The sequence below is a fragment of the Leopardus geoffroyi genome, chromosome C2 (assembly GCF_018350155.1).
Source record: "Leopardus geoffroyi isolate Oge1 chromosome C2, O.geoffroyi_Oge1_pat1.0, whole genome shotgun sequence".
Lineage (NCBI taxonomy): Eukaryota > Metazoa > Chordata > Mammalia > Carnivora > Felidae > Leopardus > Leopardus geoffroyi.
The window spans coordinates 28857471-28885067 of record NC_059333.1 but is presented as its reverse complement, the minus strand read 5'-3'; the positions used below and the strand labels follow the sequence as shown (position 1 = coordinate 28885067).

General features: G+C 37.5%; 1 protein-coding gene across 4 annotated transcripts in view; it reads right to left on the bottom strand.

The window, feature by feature from the left end:
* Positions 1–27597, bottom strand: part of SAMSN1 (SAM domain, SH3 domain and nuclear localization signals 1) — a 141659-nt gene that overhangs the window by 75399 nt on the left and 38663 nt on the right. For 3 of the 4 annotated variants that reach the window (XM_045501618.1, XM_045501619.1, XM_045501620.1), the window contains 2 exons: positions 10338–10464; positions 8565–8917 (listed from right to left, as the gene is read on the bottom strand). The exons of the other annotated variant lie outside the window; for it this stretch is intronic. In XM_045501618.1, the coding sequence (XP_045357574.1) occupies positions 8565–8917; positions 10338–10464 (480 nt within the window). The remainder of the gene's footprint in view (positions 1–8564; positions 8918–10337; positions 10465–27597) is intronic. 4 annotated transcript variants of the gene reach the window in all.

The window sequence follows — 27597 nt, the reverse complement described above, 5'->3', positions numbered from 1 at the left end:
TGTAAAAGAAAAAAAAATGGTAGAAATAAGGTCAATAATGGTCATCTGAAGAGTGAGAAAAGAGCTGCTTTTAAAAAGCTGAGAGAGGGGCACCTGGGTGGCTCAGTCTGTTAAGTGTCCTACTCTTGGTTTTGGCTCAGGTCATGATCTCACAGTTCGTGAGTTCAAGCCCCACATTGGACTCTGCTGACATTCAGAACCTGCTTGGGATCCTCTCTCTCCCCCTCTCTCTGCCCCTCCCCTGCTCTCTCTCTCTCTCTCTCTCTCTTTAAAAATAAATAAATAAAGTAAAAAAAAATTAAACACCTGAGAGAAAATCTACTCACTAATCTTTCTGTATATAGAATTCATCATCCTCTGTGTGTCCTCATAGTCCCAAACATTGAACATAAAATTAAATAAGACCTTAAAAATAATTGTTAGTCCTCCCTCATTCTAAAGATGAGGGATTAAGCAAAGATGGAGATTAAGCAATCTCACTCACAGTGATTCTATTAAGTGACAGAGTTGAACTCACACGTGACTCTCCTGGCTTCAACCTGTGCTCCTTTGATGTGTAACATGGCCTCCAACACACCATGCTACACACTCAGAGTATGACTTCGGTCTTTAGCTTGCTTAGCAAAAGTTTGAGTTAAGTACTTCTTTCTCTTCCACAAAAGAAAATCTACCAACATTTAGAGTGCTTTCCAAGGCTCATTATATTGTATACAATGTTCTAATAGTCAGGCTTTACTCTCAAAGGTTGATGTCCAGATTTAGTGATTTCTTTGTTCTTTTGAACCATGCAAAATAATCAGGCTCTAATTAAGAATGTTATTTAGGGGCACCTGGGTGGCTCAGTTGGTTAAGCATCTGACTCTCGATTGTGGCTCAGGTCATGATCTCACAGTTGATGAGATCAAGCCCCCCAGTGGGTTCTGCACTGACAGCATGAAGTCTGCTCTCTCTCTCTCTCTCAGCCCCTCCTTCTCCTCTCTGTTTCAAAATAAATGAGTAAACTTAAAAAAAGAAAAGAAAGAAAAGAAAAGAAAAGAAAAGAAAGAAAAGAAAAAAAGAAAAGAAAAGAAAAGAAAAGAAAAGAAAAGAAAAGAAAAGAAGGACATTTAGGTCTCCCAATGCCAGTGAGCATCATTGGATCCTCTCTTCAGATTGATGTTCTTTGTCCTCCTTCCATTTGAAGATCCAGTGAAACAAATTTCAACTTTCTTGTGGAAACCAAAATGTAGTTATAATTGACCATCGTGGATCCCTTTCCATTATCACAAGAGCCATTTCAAATGACAAATATTTTATGATGACTTTATTTTTTTTTTAATTTTTTTTCACTGTTTATTTATTTATTTATTTATTTATTTTTTGGGACAGAGAGAGACAGAGCATGAACGGGGGAGGGGCAGAGAGAGAGAGGGAGACACAGAATCGGAAACAGGCTCCAGGCTCTGAGCCATCAGCCCAGAGCCCTACGCGGGGCTCGAACTCACGGACCGCGAGATCGTGACCTGGCTGAAGTCGGACACTTAACCGACTGCGCCACCCAGGCGCCCCTTTATGAGGACTTTAAAAAGATTTTCTTGTGAGGAGTACGAATCAACTTTCTCCCTAATTTGATGCATTTGATAAACAAGCACACAGTGAAAACAAAAACAAAAACAAAAACAAAAACCAAGAGAAAAGTGGGGCAAAACCTTAGGGTGATACATGAAGGAGAAGGATTCTTTGCTTCTGTAACAGTTTTAGAACTAGATCACATGTCTCTTATTCTCACTGATATGCATGAGGTTTGTGTAACCGGGAAAAGCCATACACCAACCCAAATAATTAGGCTGGTTTTCATTCTACCTTGTTCTGCCTCAAAAGTCTAACTTAGTGATATCTCTGGTTACCCTGGACTTGTAGAATACTACTTCACACAGAGCAATTACATTTTCTCATTTAATATTTTTTGTTATACATAATTTTATTAGAAAAGACATTCAAAAATTTTATACACACTTAACAACTTACTTCCCTCAAACTCAACCTAAAACATTTCCATTAACCTGATACCTTGTACTGTTACAATGTCTCATCATTTGTTTCTTCTATAATCTCTTTTTTTATTAATGGAAAATTTGTTTACATGTCTCACAAGTTCTTTTCCTGGATTGTTTTATATACAATTACTGCAGTGTGTTTTCCATCCTAGTGTATTTTCACACCAAGGATTGTGTGATTCTGTTCCTTTTTAACTTTACCTTTTAACCCATAAAGTCTCATTATAAATATGAAATAATAGATTGGCTACCCCACATACACACTTCTAAGCTCATACATTCATAGCCTCACGAGGCACTTAACGAGAATTTGCTAACGAGTGAATGAATCGATGAATGAAGGAAAAAACGAATCAATAAGCTGTTACAGCATCTCCTAGTTTTCACATTCTTCTCTTGGGTAAATGTTAATTCTCCTGCCACCAAACATCATATTGGCTACAGTTAAAAATTTGTCATGTAAAATATTTGTAATTAATTAATTTATTCTTGTTTATTTAGGCTTTTAAAATTATTTTTAGAATCTCAATGCTTAGGTTCATCAATTTCAGTGCAGAGTGTAGTAAATATAGATATCTTTTGGTATTTTGGTATCACATTTTTCTATTTTTCCTTTTGATTTCCTCAGTACAGATTATTTACTTTGCCTTCCCTTTCAAAATTGTCCAAATCTACTCATTGAATCATATTCTCTTTCCATACTACTGTAATTTCAATGTCAGCAGATAAAAGTTAAATGGTTTTTGTTGTCACAGTTGAACACAGGGGCATGAAACTATGAGAAATTATGCATAGATGGTTCATAGCCCGCCTCCCTCTGGGTGGATTCGTAAGCAGTCTTCTTTGCCCGCGTTATTCAGTGGGACCACAGAGACTTTTTGGTAGGAGTCTCACATCACTAATGGACAAAGAAAATAATAGAATCTCTGAAATTAATGCTGCCTTTTTTCCCCCTAAACCGTGTGTTTCCTTACTCTCTTTTTACTGGTCGTCTCAATCTTCATTCCTTTTCATATCCATATTTTTTCTTCAAAGTGTACACCATGGATTCTTATCCATCAACACTTCTAAACTTCCATACTATTCATCAAATAGGTAGAGAAGAAAGGAAGGACTAAATGGGGCAACAGTATAAATAAAGCTAGGAAGATGGAGAAAAATCAGTCTTTGGCAAAAGGGTGGTATCACCTTGTTGATAGCAGAGTATGTGTGTGAAAGAGATTTGTGGGGTTCTAGTTAAGGCAGATTAGGTGAATGAGTTTGCATTTAATCCTGTAGGTGTTGAGAAGATATTTAAAGGTTTGCGAGGGGTGCGGTAACATTAGGTTTGAGCTTTAGAATCGTTAATCAGGTAGTCAAGTAAATTGACCTGGTAGATTAAACTGGTAGTGACGTGTCATTTTGATTGAAGGAAGTAGACTCTGGTCAGAGAGACTGGGAGAGATTGCCAAGGCTGAGAAAAGAGAAATTAGACACGCAAAAATAGCATATACTGGTCACTTTTCTCTCACAGATCAGTTTTCTTGGTCAGTATAAAAACTCTTATACCAACTTAGCAGTGGGTCTGTGGGTCCCAAGATCATTTCCCCTTGTCAATAATTAGAGCATACATTACTTCCCATTTGAACGATTAATTGTAAGACATGTTGTTCCTTTACTTCTCGGCGAGCATCAGCAGACATCCTGTTCCTCTCGCTGAAACAGTTCCATAAAGAAATTTTCCATTATCCACACTTTCTCTTCTGGCACAGTTTTGACAGGTTCTCATAGTACTCCAAGAAGACCTCAGATCTCTACTCTTCTCGTCTTCGTCTTATGTACCTTAAGATGCTTTAAGTAGAACTCTGTTTATTTTCTCACCCTGAAATTCTGTATATAAACTTTACTCATTTTTCTTCGATTTTTATGCAATTTTCACTATTATTTTTCTATCCACACTGCACTTGAATGATCCTGTGCTCTGAGTCTCTGTTCTGTTCCTTCAGGCCTTTACTTTCCTCCTTCCTGAAAGAGCTTTTGCTATTATCACTTTTTAAATATATCATTCTATTTTTATAAAATATTTTGGAATATCAAGGGAGAAATGCATATCTGCTCCCCCTTTTCATGTTAAGATTACTTCCATTTCTTAATATTATAAAAATAATTTATCTCTCTTATAAATCTGAAAAATTATCCCAGATTTTGAAAAATATGTTTGCTATTATCATGACATCGTATTCAAGGAAGGCCTCACCTCCTCTGCAACACACAAATTTTCTTTCTTGCTTGCTCTTCTTCCCGACCAATTCTCTGACTCACTTCCCTCTTTTGTTAAGATTTTTCAAGCTCTTAGCATGCAGAGCTACGCTGTAAGTACCCTTCAATCACTCTTCTTGTAAATTGATTGTAAACACTTGGCTTCAAATATTATTTTTGGCTACCTTCACTATTACCTTTCTTAAAGCCATCTGAAACCCCCTCTCTACACCACTCATCTCAGATATGAAAAAAAGAGCTCTGCATCCTTAAGTAGTTTTTCTCTTCACACTTTTCTTGTGGAGCATACACTTTCATAAATCTGGCGTTACCCTTCTCAGTTTATATCAATTCCATAATCACATATCTTTCCCCATGCCCCAGATCCCACAGACCTTGCAAACAACTAAACTGCACGTTAAATATCCATGTATGTCTCGTTCCTCTCCTGTTGACTACTGTGAAAAGCCCTTCACAAATAATACATTTCCCTGTCTGGCTTCAGTTTGTTTATGGCATCTCAACTGAATAAAATGTTGCTTCTTTCCAAGTCTAGCACAAACCTCTAGATTCTTTGGTTTGGGTATAAATATTATCGGCTATCAACGGAGTCCTGGCACCATTTTCTTTAATCTCCCCCAACAGCCTTGCATGATAGACATCAATAATCTTGTTTTACAAATAGGTGTTTTCAGCACACACAAATTCACTCAGAAGAAAGGGGATGAGCAAAGTTGGAAAGCAATGCACAGAACTGGACTTAGTGGGTTAAAGAGGGTAAAGAATTTGCCTAAGCTCACTCTGCTGGCGATGTCAGAACTGGTGTTAAAGCCAGTTCTATCAGAACCAGCTTTGAGAGTATGAGCCCGCAGGGCTTAGTCGAGAATCAGACTAGGGTGAATGAAAACTTTCGGCAAGACAAGTCAGTTTCAGGCCACCTGAAAACTCTGCTTTGATAATGGCATCAAAGGAACTGGAATCTACTATTGCTGAAATATTTGAAGGAGAAACTAGCATCTTTGTGGATTGGTTTATTTCCCTTGAAATGTGGGGGTTTGGCTCAGCTCCAGCATATCTGTATATGTTGGTACATATTTCTTTTAAATATGGTCATACTTGGGGTGCCTGGGTGGCGCAGTCGGTTAAGCGTCCGACTTCAGCCAGGTCACGATCTCGCGGTCCGTGAGTTCGAGCCCCGCGTCGGGCTCTGGGCTGATGGCTCAGAGCCTGGAGCCTGTTTCCGATTCTGTGTCTCCCTCTCTCTCTGCCCCTCCCCCGTTCATGCTCTGTCTCTCTCTGTCCCAAAAATAAATAAACGTTGAAAAAAAAAAAAATAAATAAATAAATAAATATGGTCATACTTGGGGCGCCTGGGTGGCGCAGTCGGTTAAGCGTCCGACTTCAGCCAGGTCACGATCTCGCGGTCTGTGAGTTCGAGCCCCGCGTCGGGCTCTGGGCTGATGGCTCAGAGCCTGGAGCCTGTTTCCGATTCTGTGTCTCCCTCTCTCTCTGCCCCTCCCCCGTTCATGCTCTGTCTCTCTCTGTCCCAAAAATAAATAAACGTTGAAAAAAAAAAAAAGAAAAAAAAAAGAAATATGGTCATACTTTTACCCTTTAAAATTGCAAAAATGTCACCTCTAACTACTTGTCATTGATGGTAAGTAACACTCATTTCAGAAGCAAAACTTTTCCCTCAACACTATTTGCCTTCTGTACTTTCTATAGAATGAAAGTTAAAGTATAACCCAAGTAATAACCCTGCAATTACTACAGAAAAAAATACCAGCTATGCTAAAATGAAACTGGGTATTTTTCAGTTGGTATTATTATAGAATATATTGTAGAATATAAAAATAATAATTTGCACTCATCCAACTCCTTTCATTCTATGTCTCAAATCCCTGAGTGTGAGTGGTCTCATTAAGTTTACCAAACCAATTTAACTCTAACATGTTCTTGAACCCTTTCTCCAAATCCAGAGAGGTTTTCCTGTCACAAATGCTGAATGTTATCATCTGAAATTGTGTGTATTCTGTAGATATGTTTGACCTTATGCAGATAAGACTTGTTTACTTAATCATTTAGGTATGAACTATAATAGACAAAACTACCAAAAAGAAAAGAAAAATGCTACTATGTATATATGCTTAGATCTATACCCACATTCACAAACACATACACATGATAACTGAGTTTATATAGATTGGATTAATATGAGAATAGTTAAAAGAATAAGGATAAATGTTCCATGTAGATCTATGGAAATAAAGTCTGTTGGTTTCTAAAACTCCATTTATTTAGTGAGGAAATGCTACTCAAGTATTTATTGAGTTCCCATAATACTCTAGGGATTAGAGAGCATACAAAGACAAGTATTTATAGGAAATAAGCAGATGCCCAACTAATTCTACCGTAGAGTAGTACTCAGTAAGGTCCATGAAGACAGGGGCAGTGTATGTATTGTTTGGCTCTGTATTCCCTAGTGTCTAATATTGTGAACTGATACAAGTGATGCCAATATGTGTTTTAAAAATATATAATGAAAGAAAAATGCCTTTAAGTTCCCTAAAAAGTTCAAAGGAAGAAGCAATTATTTTTATCTGGCACGACCCAGGTAGCATTTCTAAAGGACAAAGTAATCTGAGGGATAGGGTAATGGTTAACGGCAAGAATAGCACGCTAGGCAGAGGCTGATACGTAAACACAAAGATAAAGAGGCAGGAAAGAGCAAGACAGTCATCAGGAAGAAGCAGAGCATTCAGTTTGGCAGTCCAGCACAAGTTTTCCATAAGGAAGCTTTAGATCAAGCTGAGAAGTTAGACTGAGGTCAGACTGCTAAGATCCAGAAATGCCAAGTTAAGGAATCCAGATGTTATTCTTGAAAGAAGCTCTGAATATTTGAATTTAGATTTTTATACACCAGCTTTGCTACTTGCCGAGTAGTCCTTATTCTTGATCCTGATTCTAGAGCTGTCAGGGGGAGTCTTCAGAAGTAGATCCTAATTATATTATCAGCTGCTCTCCGAGAAAGTGCTCCGGGAGGAAGCTTGCAAAGCCCAGAAGCCCCACAGGAGAAGATGAAGACTAAGGAATTGGGAGAGACATTCCTAAAAATAATTGATGTTGGACAGTTTTATCAGTTCTGAGTCTGCTATTAGACACCTGTAATATTTAATGTGGTACTTTGAACACAGATTACTTTAGCACTAGTCTGCAAAGACCTAACTTAATACACAGATCTTAAAAGAGGAAAAAGACTCCAAGCCTCTTCAGAGAGCGCTAATGCACCATGAAATATAGCCTCTAATGAGAGACTGATTCTTAAAGCCAAGTGGTGTAGAGTAGGGTTCCTGTATTCACAGAGTTGTTCCATTCACTCCCTACAAGCTCAAATGACCATGAACTGTAGAGAAATAAAGGTATATAACACGTGCCTTTAGTAACTTATAACCAAGGTGAAAAAAAATTGCTCTTAAGTGCTAGAATATTTGTACTATTTAATTTCAGTTTCCTAATTACCTCATGAATTTAATATTACTATTTCCATTTTACAGTTGATACAATTAAGATGAACATGTTTTAATATTTTGCCTAAGCTAAACAAATAGAAGAGCTTGGATCCAAACCCAAATTTCTGTAACTCCAGAGTCCACACTCTTTCTCTTGTACCATATAGCCTTAGGGCCTAGTTCAGTAGATGGGAAACACTATTATTAGCTAAAAGCAGGATCCTCAGTGTATGACTGATCTTGGTTCCACTTTTGTTGGCTCTGTGACACTGTACCTATTGCTATCTTTTTGTGTCTCATTTGTCTCAATTATAAAATGCGGGAATTAGCATTAAAATAACATTCCCTACCTTAGAGGATTGTTGTGAGATTTAAATAAAAGAATGAAGTGCTTAGGGGAATGGCAGGCACATAGAAAATGCTCATTTAAATTAGCTATTCTTTGTCACAGAAACTTCATGACCACAGCAGTGATTTAGACAATTCAATCCACACCTTCTTGAGCTGAATCAACATCCAAAGTTTTCTTTCAACTAAAAAAAATTATCTCAAAAATATCGTGCAGTAGTTTATTTGAACACAAGGAATATATATACACACTATAGTAACGTGATAGCAAAAGTCACAAGAGCTGCAATGCTTTCTGGAAAGACAACTGTAGTTTTGGTAACTTTTCCTGACACTGATACAGTTGACTGATTAGCACTTTTATTATCTGTTTCTTTCTTGCTGGTACAAACATCGAGATGAGACAGTGCATTTCCTCAGTTTACAAACTTACCCAAGAATGTGGGAGATCCATATCTGTACAAGAAGACTTAAGTTGTGGGTGGTGAGTGCAGCGCGAACAGTCGTTCCAGGGTCCAACTTGGGCAATTTGAAAATCAACACATGTCCAGAGAGGGGTTTCTGGAAAAAGCTTCCAGCTGTTCCACATCTGAACTTCACCTTCATTGTGTGATAACATTTCTGCCATATTGCCTCCAGTGGAAATGCTGGATCTAACCAGTGATGCAGAAATAGAATCCAGTCTCCTCTCCATTTCTTCCTTGCCCCTTGTGCTAACATTACTAATTTTCTTTTCTTGGGATTTGGTTAATTTCATACAGGAAATTAAAGTTTCATCTTCATCTTCTGAATTACAAAGAAAAATCAGTTAAGAATATAATATGGATTTTATACTTCCTTTGATATAGTAGAAATGAATGAACATCATAGGGCAACCAGGAATTCATTTACCTTCACAAAATAATTTAAATTGCAATGCTTTAAAGAGTAATCCTTTGTATAGTAAATGATTTGTCTTGTAAGAACAGATTGACCTAAAAGATTTTGAAGCTGTATATAACGATTATATATAGTCTGGCTACACTGACTGAAAGCCACATGCAAATAGTATACTAAAAGATATTTTAGAAAAATTACAAACTAAAAAATTCCCCATATCATAGAAACATGGTATGGTCTGCTTGCATTCTTTTTTTAATGTTTATTTATTTATTTTGAGAGAGAGCGAGGGGAGGGTCAGAGACAGAGAAGGATAGAGAGAATCCCAAGCAGACTCTGTGCTGTCAGTGTGGAGTCCAACATGGGGCTTGATTGCACAAACCATGAGATCATGACCTGAGCCAAAATCAGGGATCGGATGCTTAACCAACTGAGCCACCCAGGTGTCCTAGTGTGCTTGTATTCTTAAGTTTTTTTTTTTTTTTTTTTGGAAATAATGTGTATAGAGAGCATCATAAGAAAGTAAATGAATTATTCCCTGCACATAAATAAAAAATGAAATCTCAGTGGACATGGGCTGAAATACCACTGGTATTCTAATTTTTTTCTGATATCAGTCTATAAATAGATTTATGCATAAAGTGTTTCTCATAGTGAAATACTTTGGAAAAGGAAGAACAAGACTGAGAGAACAACAAAAAGAAAGTATATCTTTAATACTATGGAGTTGATTAGTGAGACCTATATTTTTACATGTGGTGAAGGGTCTGATGAAATTTCTAGGAATATATAAAACAATTACAGAAAATAGAAATACATGTGACCCATGTATGGAAATTATACCATATCACAGAATCTCTTTCAGTCAAATGCTCTACCCCTGAGCTATACCCCCTCACAGAATCTCTTTCAGTTCAAATATTTCATTGATGTAAACCAAAGATTATGATTAATAGCATGTAATTGTGAATAAATAAATGAACTTCAAAGTTGCATGTCATGACATGCCATTTTGCTGCACTCACATAAAAATTGAAAAATACTGTTTCCCGTGGCCAAAGAATGGGAATAATGAACAATTAGGACCCTTATTATCTCATTCTCCCACGCTATCCCCGAGTCTTGTCTTGAAGGGAAGGAGATATGGTATATAAAGCAAAATTCAGGAATAGGGTAAGGATATCTGTTTCACAAATAAATTTCTAATTTAAAAACCCTGAAGATTTAATGGTTATTTTAAGACCTTATCAAAATGGCCTTCATTTTATATATGCTACTCAAATTCTTTCTCAAAGAATTTTTGGCAGCTTTTTGACTTCTTACTTACCAAGGTTTATTAATGTGGGTTTTATCTCATTCAGACTCGGCACCCTGGCTTTCTTGGTCCAAACCAGTTTCTGTAGTCTCTTTAACGTCCCCATTGATTCCGCTGGGTCACCGCTTGATCTTACAGCCTAGCACAAACACAGCTCAAGGTAGGGACAAATTATTCTTCACAAAAGATTAAATTTAAAATGTGTCAAGATCATAAATATGAGAAAATTAATAATGTGACCTCAAAACCTGTAGCCTGAGACAATTTTAAGCAATAACTTGAAAGCAGACAATTTTTTGGTTTCAAACTTGTAAAATATATTACAACCAGCCAGTCATACTAAAGTAGGGCATTTTTTTAACCTTTTTTTTAACTTCAAAATGCAACAAAATGGATTGAATCTGGTGCCATCTATGTGCTTGTGCTCAGTGTGAAATAGTGGAAAGACGCAAGGTCTTTGCAGGATAACAAAGAAGGAATAAGAGGTTTCAAGTTGCTACGTGCAAGTTGTTGGAACAGACTGATGGTATGCACAAAAAAACAAAAACAGAATTTAAATTTTCTTCATTTTTTTTCATTTTTTCTTTTGGAAATTTCTGGTAAACCAGCATTTTATTTCAAGCATGAAATGTTTTCAAATACTATACTTGTCTTTGAATATTGCTTCTTGCTTTTTAGATACACACTGAGGAAAAAAAAAGACAGCCATATTGTTCCATACTGTAGTATATAAGTGTCACTGGTTTATTATAGCAAAAAATATGGATAAAAGAATTAGTAACGCTTAGGACTCAAAATTTCTTCGGAAGGTACAGAGACGCTTCCCACGAGTTTAATGTTGGCAAATTTGTATTTATACTGCTTTTACTTATTATATTTAGGATAACCTACGCTTAACAATTTCACAATATTTTGGAAGCTGATATTTTATATGTTAAATTTAATACTAATTGGTAAAATAGTTGCATTCTGTGATGTTAATTAGATATGAAGTATTACATGGAGGAATACTTGTTTCTCATCCAGAAATCGCTGGATTCAGAAACATTTCTCTCTGCTTTTGCCTATCCTTTCCATTGAACAGCTGATAAGTGACATCTAAACAGATACTGCAGTTCGCAAAAGGTGAATGACTTTGCTTCCTCATTAATGTTTGAATGAGAAATATTTATAATAGTGCTTTCCCATCCTTTGAGAGAGACTATAAGCCCAAAGAAATGCTTGCAAGAAAAGGCTCTCTGGCATCCAAGCATTTCCAGTCATTAGATTCAGCACTTGGTCTTTAAGAATGACTTTGAGCAGCCAATATAAACTTGATGCTCTGTCTCTGCATAATGGCACCTAAGTAGGAAATGTGACGTTTTGTCAGAGCAAGCCATACCTGTTTGCGTTAAATAAATGGGGGAAATATTGAAATCATTTTAATCTTTCAGAGAGGCCTGGGATGAGATTTTCTTGATATGCAGAATCTTCCCTCTCTTCCAAAGGTCATGCTCAGCTCAACACAATTTCTATTGCTGTTTACTTTTGTATCATTTTCTCCTGTGTTCCTCTTCAGTATTTTCTGAGTTACTCAGTTTTACAGGCCCTGTAACTCAAGAAGAGTCATTTTCTAATCTTTAGGCTCTTCCAGAAATAATAAGCTGACATTGCACAACCACTGAACACAATTTTCTTTGTTGTACTTCTTTTCTTATAGCAACCTCTTCCTATTCCAGCCAATGCTTAATTGCTCCACTGAAACACTGGCATCAAAAATGGCCTTTTCCCTCCCCCTTCTTTGTGAAAATGACTTTCACTTCATATGGGGAAAGGTGTTACATACCGGGGTAACTGAATTCCATATTAATGATTTGCCCCTAGGAGGAAGAGAAGCATTTGTATAGTGTCTAAATTCATATAAGTGAGATCTCATGGCCCAGAGGTGTTAAAACAAACTGACCTCTCATTATTTTGTTCAAACTGTGTTATAGCCTTTTTAAAGCAGAGTCTTGTTAACTTTCGTATCTTTAATCACTCATGGAGCTTTGAGTTAATAGAGATCAGTCTATTGCATTTTATTCATTTTTCAATTACATATGTCTAGTATAGTACATGGCCTGATAAATGTTTGCTAAATGTAAATACACTTTTGAGTTCATATATATGTTTTATCTACCAAATGGATTATCCACAGTACATTTTTTACACTAGACTGGCTACTTTCTAACAGCAAACTACTTCCAAAAAGCTTTCTCTTGCTATTAGGTAGTACATACCTGAGTGATGAAACTTAGAATAAAAATTATGATAAGAGATATAGAATCATTAAGATTATCTATTAAAAAGAAATCCTTTAGAATATTTTCAAAATTGTTATTCACTGTAGTCTCCTAATCTATTACTTATAAATTTGTGCTAAATTTGACTAAAATTACAATAATGTGCCTTTTATTCTATTTTTTAAATGTTTATTTATTTTTGAGACAGAGAGAGACAGAGTGTGAGCAGGGGAGGGGCAGAAAGAGAGGGAGACACAGAATCTGAAGCAGGCTCCAGGCTCTGAGCTGTCAGCACAGAGCCCAATGCGGGGTTTGAACTCACGAACCATGAGATCGTGACCTGAGCCAAAGTTGAATGCTTAACCGACTGAGCCACCCAGGTGCCCCATAATGTGCCTTTTAATTCCTAGATGTTTTCTAAGAAGACTGACTTTTAAATTGAACTTACCATTCAACCAATCAGCGAAAGTTTATTGAGCACCTACGATATGCCAACATTATCATGCATTCTGGGGATGTGGCATTGAGTACGTGAAATGAGACCCCTGCTTTCATACAGTCTACGTTCTAGAGAGAAATGACATACCATAAACAAATAAACAAGTACATAAACAAGAAAATGTGCCATAGGCTATGCTAAGAACAGCATGACTGAGTGTAGATGGGAGGACGGTTACTAATTTACATTGGTTGATGGAGGATGTTCACTAAAACTGAGGCCTGAACCTCAGTTCAGATGTGAAGATTTGGAGACAGTTTTGAGCTCCACGGATAGTCAGGGAAGACATTTCCAGGACTATGATTTAAATAACAGAGAGGTCAGCTAGGCAAAGAGCAGAGGGAAGAGAATTCCTGTGAGGATAAGACATGTGCAGGGGTTCTACAGCTGAAATTCCGGGAAGAATTCTTAGCATTTGCCCCAAGGAAGAGAAAGGAGGGAAGAGGGTCATAAGATGAGCCAGAGACTTAATGAGGGGCTTTCAGGGAGGCCTTTGTAGAACAGTTGAAGAGCATGTATTTTGTTCTAATCAGGCAAGTGACACATTTGGTTTACATTTTTATTCGTCTTCCCTCTTTACTGATCCCTCTTTGTGATCATCTTACTTTTTAAAGGACTTTTCCCAAAAGCATTCCAATATGCTCTGATCTGATCCATCGTTAATTTACCATATTTTATTTACCACCCTTTCTGCCCCCTTTCCCATGCATACTTCTCAGAAAAGTCAACTATGTTTACTTCCCCTAATTCCTTTCATTTCTCATCCCTTCAAATCACGTCATGTACTCAGCAATCAGCTTGTGTTTCTGATATTCCATTTAGATTGCCTTTGTTTTCCAATGAACCATTCCCAAACTCCATTACTGCTTGGTATCCAGCAATACTGACCGTGACGACCTTCAAGAAACACTTTCTTTTCTTGGTTTCTGGGACACCATGTTCTCTGGTTTTCCTTTCACCAAATTTTTTGGCCATTCTTTCTCTAACCCCTACATGCTGACAATTCCTTTCTCTCAAAATTAAATGCTTAAATCCTTTACAACTAGCTCTGGGCCCTTGTCTTATATCACCATCATTCATCATTCGTTACACACACACACACACACACACACACACACACACACACAATTAATGCCACTTAAATGCTGATGATTCCCAATTTATTTCTTCAGAGCTTCCTTCAGAGCTTCAGACTCACATACTCAACCGTCTCTCTAAAATGATTTATAAGCCCTATCAAGACTGACCTCTAGCCCCCAAACATGATTCTCATCTGGTATTCTTCCACTCAGTGAATGCCATCTTCCTCCACCGTATTGCACATTCTGTAAATAATATTATCACCTTTGCCACTTACTCTCCTTTGTCGACTTATATTTATTTCATTACTAACTTTGGTCTGTTCCATTACTGAGTTTGGTCTGTTCTTTAAATGTATCTTGAATCTGTTTCTTTTTCACCATTTCCATTGTTACCACCCAACTGCAAATCTCTAATTGGTTTTCTTTTTCTTTTGCCTTCCTTCAGTTGATGCCCAATAAAATGTTAGAGTTCTCCTTGAAAGATATAAATCTGATGATATTACCATCTTGCTTAAATTACTCCAAATTTCCTGGTGTTCTTTAAATACAATCCAAAATACTTGACTCGGTCTGTATGACCTGTGTTTCCAGGCTCCCTTCACACTCACAAGGTAAATATATTTAGGTTCCCAATCTCCAGAGCTCTTTTTTCTCAGTGTTTTTATGTATGATGCTCCCTCTGCCTGGAATGCTTATTCTATTTCTCCTGGATTAGTTAATTCCTACTCACCCCAGAAACTTCATACTAAATGCCATTTTTTCAGAGAGATCTTTCCTGACTCCCAAGCCCAAATTAGGTCCTCATTCTTTTACCTTCTTGGCTTTCACCACAGTTTCAGATTTATATTTTTGTCATCATTGGTTAAATGTCTTTCCTCCCGATAGACTCTAAACTGAAGGAAGAAGACAGGAGCCATAACCTTCCATATAGGTACCATGCAGTATCCTTAATACTTACAACATTGTTGATAGTTGGTACTCTCTATGAATTAGTTGAAGTGATGATATGAAATGAATGAATGAATAAACGGATGAAGACTTGATTTGGTAAAATATATTTCTTTAAAATGTAATGATGCAAAGAACAGCATTGGAAGTTGAAAATGAGAAGAGATAAGAAAATTAGTGTATTTAGTTTACTTTTAAATTTTCTCCAATAAAATGATAATTATATGTGAATATAAATTAAATATTTCCCATATGTATGTTTTGCTATGTATATTCTGTATCTTTCATATATAAGTATGTATATACTTTAATTAATTTTGTTCATATTCCTTAAATAATGTAAAAATTTGGTTAGAAGTGTTAGATTAAATACACCTCATTCTGACACTTTGCTTGACTATTAGGATGATAGAATAATTTTTAGAAAATAGCGTCAATGAATTATTGAACTGGATTAGTCTTACAACCATATTTTATGAACTAGGATGGAACTTATTGGACATCTAGTCTACCAGCATTTTAAAAAATGAGAAAAACCAGAGAAGCTAAGTGGCTTATCCAGAGAAAGATAATTCATTAATAATAGAGCTAGGATGAGAATCAAATATTATGAGTTTTAATCCAATGTCCTTTCTCACAAGATTTTTAGAAGCTAACATAATTACTAGTTATCTAGGATTGAAAGCTAAATTAAGACCAACCAAATCCAAGGTTTTGATTTATAAATTAAATACGACTCTTCAGGGGCGCCTGGGTGGCGCAGTCGGTTAAGCGTCCGACTTCAGCCAGGTCACGATCTCGCGGTCCGGGAGTTCGAGCCCCGCATCGGGCTCTGGGCTGATGGCTCAGAGCCTGGAGCCTGTTTCCGATTCTGTGTCTCCCTCTCTCTCTTCCCCTCCCCCGTTCATGCTCTGTCTCTCTCTGTCCCAAAAATAAATAAACGTTGAAAAAAAAAAAATTAAAAAAAAAATAAATAAAATAAATACGACTCTTCAATGGAGGATAAGTATCAGGTGGACACTCTTAGATTTATAGGCCTATTCTTTTTTATATATATACCTCCTGTTTCATGTATATATAAATACATCATTTTTATTTTTATCTTATTTATATATTATATATTTATATACAGATATAAATATGTAAATGTATTAAACACCTCAAACACACACACACACACACACACACACACACACATCCTCTTTAACATACATATTTCACTACAGGGGAATTTAATTGTTTTTTCCAATAGGATCCCTTCTTTTACACAGAAGAAATTTAGGCTTATGGAAACTAAATAAATCCAGACCACCTGTCTGAATTGAAAAGGAAGCTGGAGGGGCGCCTGGGTGGCGCAGTCGGTTGAGCGTCCGACTTCAGCCAGGTCACGATCTCGCGGTCCGTGAGTTCGAGCCCCGCGTCGGGCTCTGGGCTGATGGCTCAGAGCCTGGAGCCTGTTTCCGATTCTGTGTCTCCCTCTCTCTCTGCCCCTTCCCCATTCATGCTCTGTCTCTCTCTGTCCCAAAAATAAAAAATAAACCTTGAAAAAAAAAATATCGAGATCTTTAAAAAAAAAAAAAGGAAGCTGGAAAGTAACGATAGACTTTGCATGAAGTAAAATAATTTCCCTTTGTTCCTTTTTTTTTTTTGTTCTTCTGATTTAAAAAAAGAATTGTTCCTCTCTCATGACCTTTTTAACAAGTATTCAAATAGAAAAAGTCTGATCACTTGACGTCTATTTCATGTAATTTCTTCAACATGGGAAACAGAGATCTTTTAAAATTAATTATCTAGGCTTATTTTATTTATTTATTTATTTATTTATTTTTTAATTTTTTTTTCAACGTTTATTTATTTTTGGGACAGAGAGAGACAGAGCATGAACGGGGGGAGGGGCAGAGAGAGAGGGAGACACAGAATCGGAAACAGGCTCCAGGCTCTGAGCCATCAGCCCAGAGCCCGACGTGGGGCTCGAACTCACAGACCGCGAGATCGTGACCTGGCTGAAGTCGGACGCTTAACTGACTGCACCATCCAGGCGCCCCTCTAGGCTTATTTTAAAGGAAGGCTGTAGTGAACACTGAAATGAAACCTCAGATAATTTCATATATTTTGCTTTGACAATTGTTCTCAGCTCCCTAGTCTTCTGACTCTCCACTTAGTTACCAAAGATTTGCCAATTTTAGGGTTTTAGAAATGATTTTTCAATGGTCACAATACACTATTAAGTAAAAAGTCAGTACGTACATTTGAACAGAAAGTATAAACACCACTCTAAGTGGCTTTCTTTTCCTTCTTTAAATAGTTTGCATTTCCCAATTTTTCTACAATAAAGACATATTACTCCTATAATTGAGAGAAATTCTATATTTTAAAAAACATATTTAGAATGCAGGGTTTTTTTGTTTTTGTTTTTGTTTTTAATGTTCTGAGACAGAGACAGAGCGCAAGAGGGGGAGGGGCAGAGAGAGAGGGAGACACAGAATCTGAAGCAGGCTCCAGGGTCTGAGCTGTCAGCACAGAGCCTGATGCGGGGCTCAAACTCACAAACTGTGAGATCATGACCTGAGCCGAAGCTGGACGCTCAACCTGCTGAACCACCCAGGTGCCCCTAGAATACAGGTTTTATAATCAAATCTATTTCTGCCAAGCAGAACATAAGTACCCAGTGTTTTTACTGTGAGTTTATTTCTAGCCACTTGAAAAAAAAGATACCTAGGGACTGGGTAAAAATGAGGAAAGTTATCTTCATGGTAAAAACAAAAGGAATTGGTTTTAAATGGTGAGATTATTAAAACCTTGAAGCTATATGTGCATTCACTTCTATATAAAAGTGACTACTGTCTATTTACGACTTAAAACATACTCTAAAAAGATAATTTGTAAGGTCACAGTGATCAATTAACACTTTGTAACTCAATGCACAGTAATAAAACCAAGAATTATAAACTAGAATCAATCAATGCAAACATATAAAAATAAACAAGTCTCTTTTCAGAGGATTATTTTACTGCTTTCTTGGAACTACAACTAACTAAAATGACAATTTGAGAATATTTCATCTGGGGGCGCCTGGGTGGCTCAGTCGTTAAGCGTCTGACTTCAGCTCAGGTCATGGTCTCACTGTCCGTGAGTTCGAACCCCACGTCGGGCTCTGTGCTGACAACTCAGAGCCTGGAGCCTGTTTGAGATTCTGTGTCTCCTTCTCTCTCTGACCCTTCCCCGTTCATGCTCTGTCTCTGTCTCAAAAATAAATAAATGTTAAAAAAAATTAAAAAAAAAAGAAAATATTTCATCTGTATAAATGAAATATTGATTGAAAAAATAATTGGTGGAAAAATTGCCATGTTGATGTTAGGTATTCTTATGTAATTATAATTACAAAATTTATTATTTTTTTAATAATAGAAATTAAGATAAAATGCTGGACCAATACTTAAAATAAGGTCAAGCACAATTTTAAAAAAGGCAATTGAATGCATATTCAATTGAATGAATTAGGGAAATAGAATTCACTCTCCTAGAAGAATTATAAAATATTTATTCATTCAACACACATTTACTAAGCATATAATCTTTGGGAGATTCAGGTATTTGTCTATCATTGCTTAGTATGAGTGATTTTAAAAATCAGTAGTCTGTTTCTGTGCCTGTCCCCTCCAAGAAAAGGGTGAGCTCTTTGGGGTTCCAGAGTTATTTTGCACATCTCAAACCTGGTCTCTAATATGCTCAGTAAATAGATGTGAGCTGAACAGCTGGCTAAAAATACATCTGGAAGAAAAGGTTAATGTGTGTCATGTGAGAAGTACAAATAAAATGTGATGGTTACTCACAGGAGAGAAAGATTGCATAAGGTAAAGTGGGGAAGGGAACTGCACCTGCCTGGAGAATTAACAGGCATTTGAACAGCTAAGCGGTGTAATTCCGCAAGTCTAACAAAGCCCTTTATGTAACAGTCTTATCCCACTATATAAATACAAATCACGTCCTCAAGTTCTATCTATACATGTTTCTGGCTCCTTCTGCTTCGTCTCAGGCAGGTTTTGGTGTTCACAATTCTGGTCTTGGAATAATGTGCCACATGGGCTCTATTCTCCACAGAACAAGGAAGTTACAGCTCCATGGTCATCTCTCCTACTTCTGTCTGGGAGCCAAGACTGCTCTTTGCTCCTTTACCCACAGGCTGGGGTCAGTCTTTTAATATGAAGACATTGAGTCTACCTGGGGGCTGCCTGGATTACATCAAGTCAGAGATTACTTTCCACGTAATAGCTTCTGCTCTGAAATTTCAAAGAAGTTTCTAGAACTATTCATAGGAATATTTCTCTTTAGGTACATTCTTTGACTGACCCCCAAAAATGTACACAGTAGGAAATATAAGTGCCAGTATACAAATTAATTAATTTTTATTAAACATCTACTAGATTCCTAGCATACAAGGAGCTATGAATATAGGAAATTACATAGAAAAAAATACAACCCTTGTATCGAGGAGTTATAATCTCTACAAGAAATAAACAAAAATGTCAGGGAAACCCTGACTTGATAGAATCAGCTTTGGTCTGCAGATAAGCTGATGTGGGAAACAAAGGCAAAAGAAAATTAAATTTCCTTACAACTTACAGCCCATTGACAAATCCTTGAGACAGTCAGAGTGATGTTCCTCTAGGAACTCAGCTGCCTTGATGAGGACATTTTGCTAAGGGCAAGAGGCAATCTTAGCTTAACATTAGCCTGACGGCCCCAGAGTCCTGTAAGTCTACTTTAACATATAAAAATTATTTTGGAAACTTCCTTTATCTCTACCCCCCAAATCTATGCTAGCAATCATCCACCAAGTGTATGGCACACTGACATACATCTGAAGGGTCTCATGACAGAGTTTTTACTAAACGGTAATAAATGACCTTTTCCTAACAATAGCTATCCTCCTAAAGGTCCTGGAAAGCTTGCTTCTAAAATTCCTTAGAGAATTGGGCTATCCCTACCCCCCTCCCAACTTAAAAATATATAATCAGTCACCCGTCACAATATATATCAGTCACTGATATATAATCAGTCACCTGCTCTTACTGCCCACGGGTCCTGTCCCCATGCTTTGATAAAACCACTTTTTTGCACTGAAGACATCTCAAGAATTCTTTCTTGGCTGTTGGCTCTGAACCCCAACATTTCCACATCAAAGTGTTTTGCTGTGATGTTCTGCTTCGTGACTAGCCATGTGAACTTGAACAAGCCACTTCACTTCTCTGTGCTTCTATAAAATGAGGATTTGGATCACAGGAATTCATTGTTCTTGTAATAAGTTTAGGGACATTAAACTAGATAAATATCTTCTTTTGTTACTTTACATAAACTCTTGGACCTGAGAGGAATATCAAGGAAAAAGTAGGAATGAGCTACTATTGATCACAGATTATTAGAACTTAAAAAGATCTTTGTGTTCATCTAGTCCAATACCTTACTTTCAAAAGGAGGAAACTGAGGCACAGAAATGTGAAATTAATAGCCTAAAAGCATCGGGGTAGCTCGAGATTTCTTGATCCGGTTCTCTTGATTCTGTTTCTAATTAAGTTATTTCATAGTCCTCCCAAATGCATAGCTTCGTTTTCATCTAGGAAGTCCTTTTTGTATTCATGATGATTCGGGTTTCTTTTTTTCCTACAGCTGTTTGATATTTAACTAGTTATTAAAAACTTAGAAGGCATGAGAACCAGCAAGGACAGAGTACATTAGTTTTTCAGGAAATAGAAGTAATATTTAAACAGTACTTTTTCATCACTTCTTCCTACCTAGAATAGCTATCATCCCTTAGGCAAAAAAAAAAAAAAAAAAAGTACTGTTGAGAAGAAAACTATTCTAGAACCTTAGATGTTAACATCTTAATTATCTTTGGGAAGAGCGTGCTGTGAAAGGAGATGCCTTGAAATTATCATGTTCATCCCTACATCAAGAAACATGATTTATTGAAAGTAGCTATTTGCCACAGAATCTGCAAGTTATATTACATTTTAGGAAATAATAATCAAATAAATCTGTATCATTTACCTTGCAGTGTTCCCAAAAGCAAGTCTGGAAAAAAAATTGTAAAGAGGGCTTACAGTGTATTCAGTTCCATAACACTATGGGACTTGCTGACGTACATGAGTGTCTTGGAAATTTTCCATACCCTTTAAAACCTGTCCATTTCCTGAACTTGTGTTTAGCAATGGCCAACAAGGAGAGGATGGTGGTTAATATGATCTGAGGATTTTAATACAAGAGAGAGTTGGCACACAAAGATACACTTTTTAACACTACAAAATTTTCTTTCTCTCAGGAAAAATTCCTAAATTTGGGGGAATTTTTTTTACAATAAAGACTCATCTTTCTTTAAAGGTACCAATTTATGCTTAAGTCAGAAAGCTTTTCTTTTTTTTTTTTTTTTTAATTTTTTTTTTTTTCAACGTTTATTTATTTTTGGGACAGAGAGAGACAGAGCATGAACGGGGGAGGGGCAGAGAGAGAGGGAGACACAGAATCGGAAACAGGCTCCAGGCTCTGAGCCATCAGCCCAGAGCCCGACGCGGGGCTCGAACTCACGGACCGCGAGATCGTGACCTGGCTGAAGTCGGACGCTTAACCGACTGCGCCACCCAGGCGCCCCCAGAAAGCTTTTCAATAAGAACAAGTCTTTTTTATATTCTCTAAAAACACTTGCATGTGGCAAATGTAATAAAGAACTGTAGAAAACAATTCTCATTGCATTAAAATTACAGGGAAACAGAAAAAATAGTATGATTTGGGGAGAAGTTTTCTACTATTTCTTTGGCAGTAGGTTTTACATGTCTTTTAAAAAATATTTTTTAATCTTTATTTATTTTTGAGAGAGAGTGTGCATGTATGAGTGGGAGAGGAGTAGAGAGAGAGGGAGATACAGAATCTGAAGCAGGCTGAACTTCCAGCACAGAGCCTGACATGGGGCTCAAACTCATGAACCAACTGAGCCACCCAGATGCCCGGGTTTTACATGTCTTTGCTAACGAAAGAGACTCCACCATTTAAAGGTTACCCTCTTTAGCATTAGAAAAACAAGATTGAGGGCCGCCTGGGTGGCTCAGTCGGTTGAGCCTCCGACTTCGGCTCAGGTCACGATCTCGAGGCCGTGAGTTCGAGCCCTGCATCAGGCTCTGGGCTGATGTCTCAGAGCCTGGAGCCTGCTTCCGATTCTGTGTCTCCCTCTCTTTCTGCCCCTCCCCCGTTCATGCTCTGTCTCTCTCTGTCTCAAAAATAAATGTTAAAAAAAAAAAATTTAAAAAAAGAAAAACAAGATTGATGTTAACATTCTTTAACAAAAGTAAATAAATAAAACTGCACAAAGGTGTAAAATAGTGAGGAAAGGATCCATATTCTCAATTATAATAATCAAGTCATCAAAATACATTGATTAATGTTTCATCAAATACATACATATAAAGGTGAATATATGTGTGCCGGGGTTATGTATATATATATAACATATAGATTCACTTACTATCCTTCACTTTCTCTAGTCCCAACACATGATCCATACCCAGAAGTTGGTAGAAAGAGTTAGAACCAAGAAAATGGCTTATGAAGTAATCTAAACCTTAATCCCCTAACGCCCTTCACTATCAGGTATACAATAGGCATCCTTGTTGAATATCTGATAGAGTGTGAAATCAAACCACATATATATTTGGAGCTGAGTAATATCTGGAATCATAGCACAGGATATTTTAGGTTTAGTACTTGTCCATGTAATCTCCTTACTGTAGACATCTACTTGAAAAACCCATGTACCTGGTATTAAGCTAGGGGCATTGGATGGAGTTTGTAATAGAATAGAAGGGAATTTCAAATTTTATTTGAGGGTAGGGCCTTCAGTAGGATTAAGAGGAGTTTAGGGAGAGGATGCAAATATTCACTGAACATCTGGGGATAATATATGCATGCTGTTTCATTTAATATTTTTAACAACCATAAGAAGTTTTTCTCATCACCATTGGACACATAAGGAAACTGAGACACAGAGAATTTAAACAAGTCCAGAGTCAAAAGTTATAACTCATGTAAAGGTAAAGCAAGTTTGGTTACTATAAGATCCAAAGCTAAGCAGAAGTCCCACAAATCCTACCTAGCCAAGAACTGAGAAGCAAGTAGAAATACAAAATAGCTCAAGGGACAGAAGCTCATACTGAATGCCTGCATTTTATTTTGCCATTGGGTGTAGCAGGTGGATTTTTAGAGGATTAGGCCAACATTTGCAGGTTTGTGTTACATTTTAATGATGTCAACTAGTGCTTGGTGTTTGGCCCAGTATAGGTTACTAGAATGTGCTCATGAGACATTTTTTGTATTGTATAACTCTTTTAAAAATGAGAATTGTGCTAAGGAATACCCAAATAACTCCTATCGACCTTTTAAAGTGGTCAAGATGGGAAAATATCTGTATATATTTAAGTTAGTTCATTCATAAAATTTATTTGTTAGAACCAGGCATTTATTTTCCTTGTATAAACTAACAGTTGAAATGGCAACTGCTTAACCTCTTTTACTTGTTTTATGAGGGAATAAATAGATGGATAGATGATATTAGATAGGTAGATAGATAGATGACAGATAGATGATAGACAGACAGATGGATAGAGAATGACTTCGGATACTAAAATAAGAAAATCTACTCTAATTTTAATTTCATTTCACCAGAGACAAAGATATGGATTTCATACTAACATTCAATATTCCTTTAACACCAACTAAAGCCACTCTTTCAAATCTTCTATTAAAAAAAGAAGTTTCATTTTTCTTCTATAACAAATAGAGCTCTACATTCTATCTACAAAATGAGTTATAATATTGCTCTTGGGATATTGGGAAACTCCTCCATCTATAACGTTGTAATATCATTAGGTAGCTCTGGTGGTTTTAAAATATGTTCCTAAATTGTTCTATATTGTTCTCTTGAAAAGGTGGGTCGTAATGCCCCTATCCTTAGTATAAGCTGGATTTAATAACTTGTCTATAGTAAATAGAATAAGGTGGAAGTGATGGTGTATGACTTCTGAGACTAAGTCTTAAAAGACATTATGGAACCCTTCTTACCCTGTGCCTTGGATCACTCATTCTGTGAGAAGCCAAGTGCCACGCTATGATATACTCAAGCAGCTATATGGAAGGGTCAACAAGATGAGGGGCTAATTCCTCCAAACAGCTATTAGCAAGGAGTACAAACCCTTGGCTACAGTAGGGGGAAGGAGTTTGAAAACAGACCCTTCAGCCACAGGTAGCTTTTAAATTTTTTTTTTTTTTTTAACGTTTATTTATTTTTGAGACAGAGAGAGACAGAGCATGAACGGGGGAGGGGCAGAGAGAGAGGGAGACACAGAATCGGAAACAGGCTCCAGGCTCTGAGCCATCAGCCCAGAGCCCGATGCGGGGCTCGAACTCACGGACCGCGAGATCGTGACCTGGCTGAAGTCGGACGCTTAACCGACTGCGCCACCCAGGCGCCCCACACAGGTAGCTTTTAGATGACATTTTGATTTCAACCTTATATGAGACCCTGAGCTAGAATTACCAGCTATCCCCAAACTCCCGACTCTAAAACTATGAGACAATACATGTTCGTTGTATTAAACGCCTAACTTTGGGAGTAATTTGCTATTTAGCTATAGATAACTAAGACAGTAGCAAAGTTATACAATGGATAAGAAAGTGCTTGAAAATAAGATCAATGCATAACATAATTTGTTCATTTTGATATTACATCATACATAAAAACTACTTTTTGGTTGACACTGCAAGTGCTATTTAAACAATCTGTTGGGGCGCCTGGGTGGCTCAGTCGGTTAAGCGTCCGACTTCGGCTCAGGTCATGATCTCACAGTTCGTGATTTCGAGCCCCGTGTCGGGCTCTGTGCTGACAGCTGTTTCAGATTCTGCGTCTCCCTCTCTCTCTGCCCCTCCCCCACTTGAGCTCTGTGTCTCTCTCTCTTTCAAAAATAAATTAACGTTAAAAAACAAATTATTAAACAATCTGTCATTCTGGCCTTTTTATTTCCTGCCTTACCGTTTGTTCACAATCTTTGTTTAGAACCACTCCGAATCTTGTCTGATGGAAGCTAAGGAGGGACCTACCTGTCCTGCTTATTCACAGATCACGGCATAACCTTAAGGTTCTTTCCCAGCCACCTGGTGTCCAGTGCCCTCAGTTAAGTGCACCAAAAGGCAGTCCCGCTTTGATCCAACCTCCGTGTTTTTCCAACAGCGGTGTGCCGCACCGGAAACAGTTTTAAGTCTGTACGTTGCCAATGGGTTGCGTGTAGCCAAGAGGTTTTTGTTGCTGTCGCTGCTGTTACTAATCCAGTTTTCCTCTTAAAGACTAAATGACTAACTCTCAACTCTAGATACTGATTGCACTGCACGAGAATTGGAGGAGGCTAGTTTAGATGGCACAACCAGAGCTGAGTCTAGCCACCATCTAACCCTGTGGGCAAGGTTTGGAGCAATCAAGGTTCCGCAGTAGCAAAAGTGGCAATTTCACAAACAAAATGTATTCATGAGGAACACGTCCCGCTTTGAAGGACAGAAAACCCAATCACAGCAGCTTAAACAAGTGTAAGGCTTATGTTTCCCCACAAGAAGTTCAAATATAGGCAATCCAATGCTGAGGCAGTAACTCAGGAATGTCGCTGATGAATCAGGCTCCATGCCTGTGCCCCACCATCCTTAACATGTGCCTTTGGCCTTATGGCTGAAAGACAGCTGTTAACTCAGCAGATACCATGTCCGGCTTCCAGCAGGGAGACGGGCAAAGGGCAAAGCTTTCTTCTCATGAGGTTTTGCTTCCCCCCCCCCCTAAAAGAACCCCCTCACCCACTCCACCACCAGGCATTTCTAGCTATAATTCACTGATCAGAATTGGATCCCATGACCACCCTAGCTACAGGGGCAGTTGAGAATTCAAATACCTAGCCTTGCAGTCTCCATCAAAAAAGAAATCGGTTGAAATGGGTGTGAAGTGATGTAAGCCTTAGAAGAGAACCTAACACACCCATACATATGCAGGCATACTTTTAAAAATTAATTCACTCAGCAACACTTTTTCCACTGAAGGAGCTTAGGAAGAAAATGTTTTGGTGCAGTCCTGGGTGGGGGTGCTTGACAGTGCTTAATATCACCAGCACTGAAAGTAATAAATGTTATCCCTCTTTTCTATCATGAATATGAATGACGCTCTGAAGGCTGAAAGCAACCTCAGAATTTACGTGAGAAATGAGGCATGAAACATTTTTGAAAATATATTAGCCCAAAGTCTGTATTACTGCATAGTTTATACCCTTTTCAATATGCTACAAAAGGTCTGAGCCATCAACTGAATGCTGCCAGAAAAGAACAAATAAGAGCAAGGATACAAAAATAAATGCTGGGAGTCAAGTTACCCCAAGATGTTCTTTATGGTTGGGGTAATGATCACGGTTACCAGGCAGTCTGCTGTGCTTCAAACTCTCCGCATCAGTGCTTGTCCTGCCAGCTGGGTTCTCCAGCAGGTTTATCCCAGACCCAAGTAGTCAGAAATAGTTATGGAGCTAAGTCACTATTGAAGAGAGCATTCCGTGAACACTTCCTGTTCCTACCTCCTGCCACTTGGTTCCTAGTACTTTCTTCTATGCCTTAGATCTTTCCTCTTCTTTTAAGTACATTAAAGGAACATGTCTAGTTGAGTATTTCTTTTCTTAAAAAAATTTTTAAGGTTTATTTATTTTTGACAGAGAGAGAGAGAGAGAGAGAGAGAGCATGAGTGAGGGAGGGACAGAGAGAGAGGGAGACAGAGAATCCAAAGCAGGCTTCAGGCTCTGAGCTGTCAGTGCAGAGCCCAATACGGGGCTCGATCTCAGGAACCTCGAGATCATGACCTGAACCGAAGTCAGATGCTTAACGGACTGAGCCACCCAGGTGCCCCAAGTTGAGTATTTCTGATTGGAAATTCAGTTAATGTTAAAAGTTTTTATAATGAATGTTTTTTATTGTCCAAAATATATTTTGTAGGCCTAGTCACATGATAAGTATAACTACGAATATGTTTTACGTCCTATGAACTTTATCTCATGTTAATGATATTCAGTAAAATTGCCAACCATATGAAAATATTGACCCTGTTAAGATATTATTCATTATTTGTTTAAGTTTATTTATTTATTTTGAGAGAGAGTAGAGAGAGAATGTGAGCGAAGGAAGGGTACAGACAAATGGGGACAGAGAATCCCAAGCCAGGTCCATGCCATCAGTGTGGAGCCTGATGAGAGACTCAAACCCATGAACTGTGAGCTCATGATCTGAGCAAAAATCAAGGGTTGGATGCTCCATGAACTGAGCCACCCAGGTACCTCTTCATTATTTTAATCATTTCTACTTTTACATGATCTTTAAATGATCTTTAAATGTCTATATATATATATATATATATATGACAAAAATCA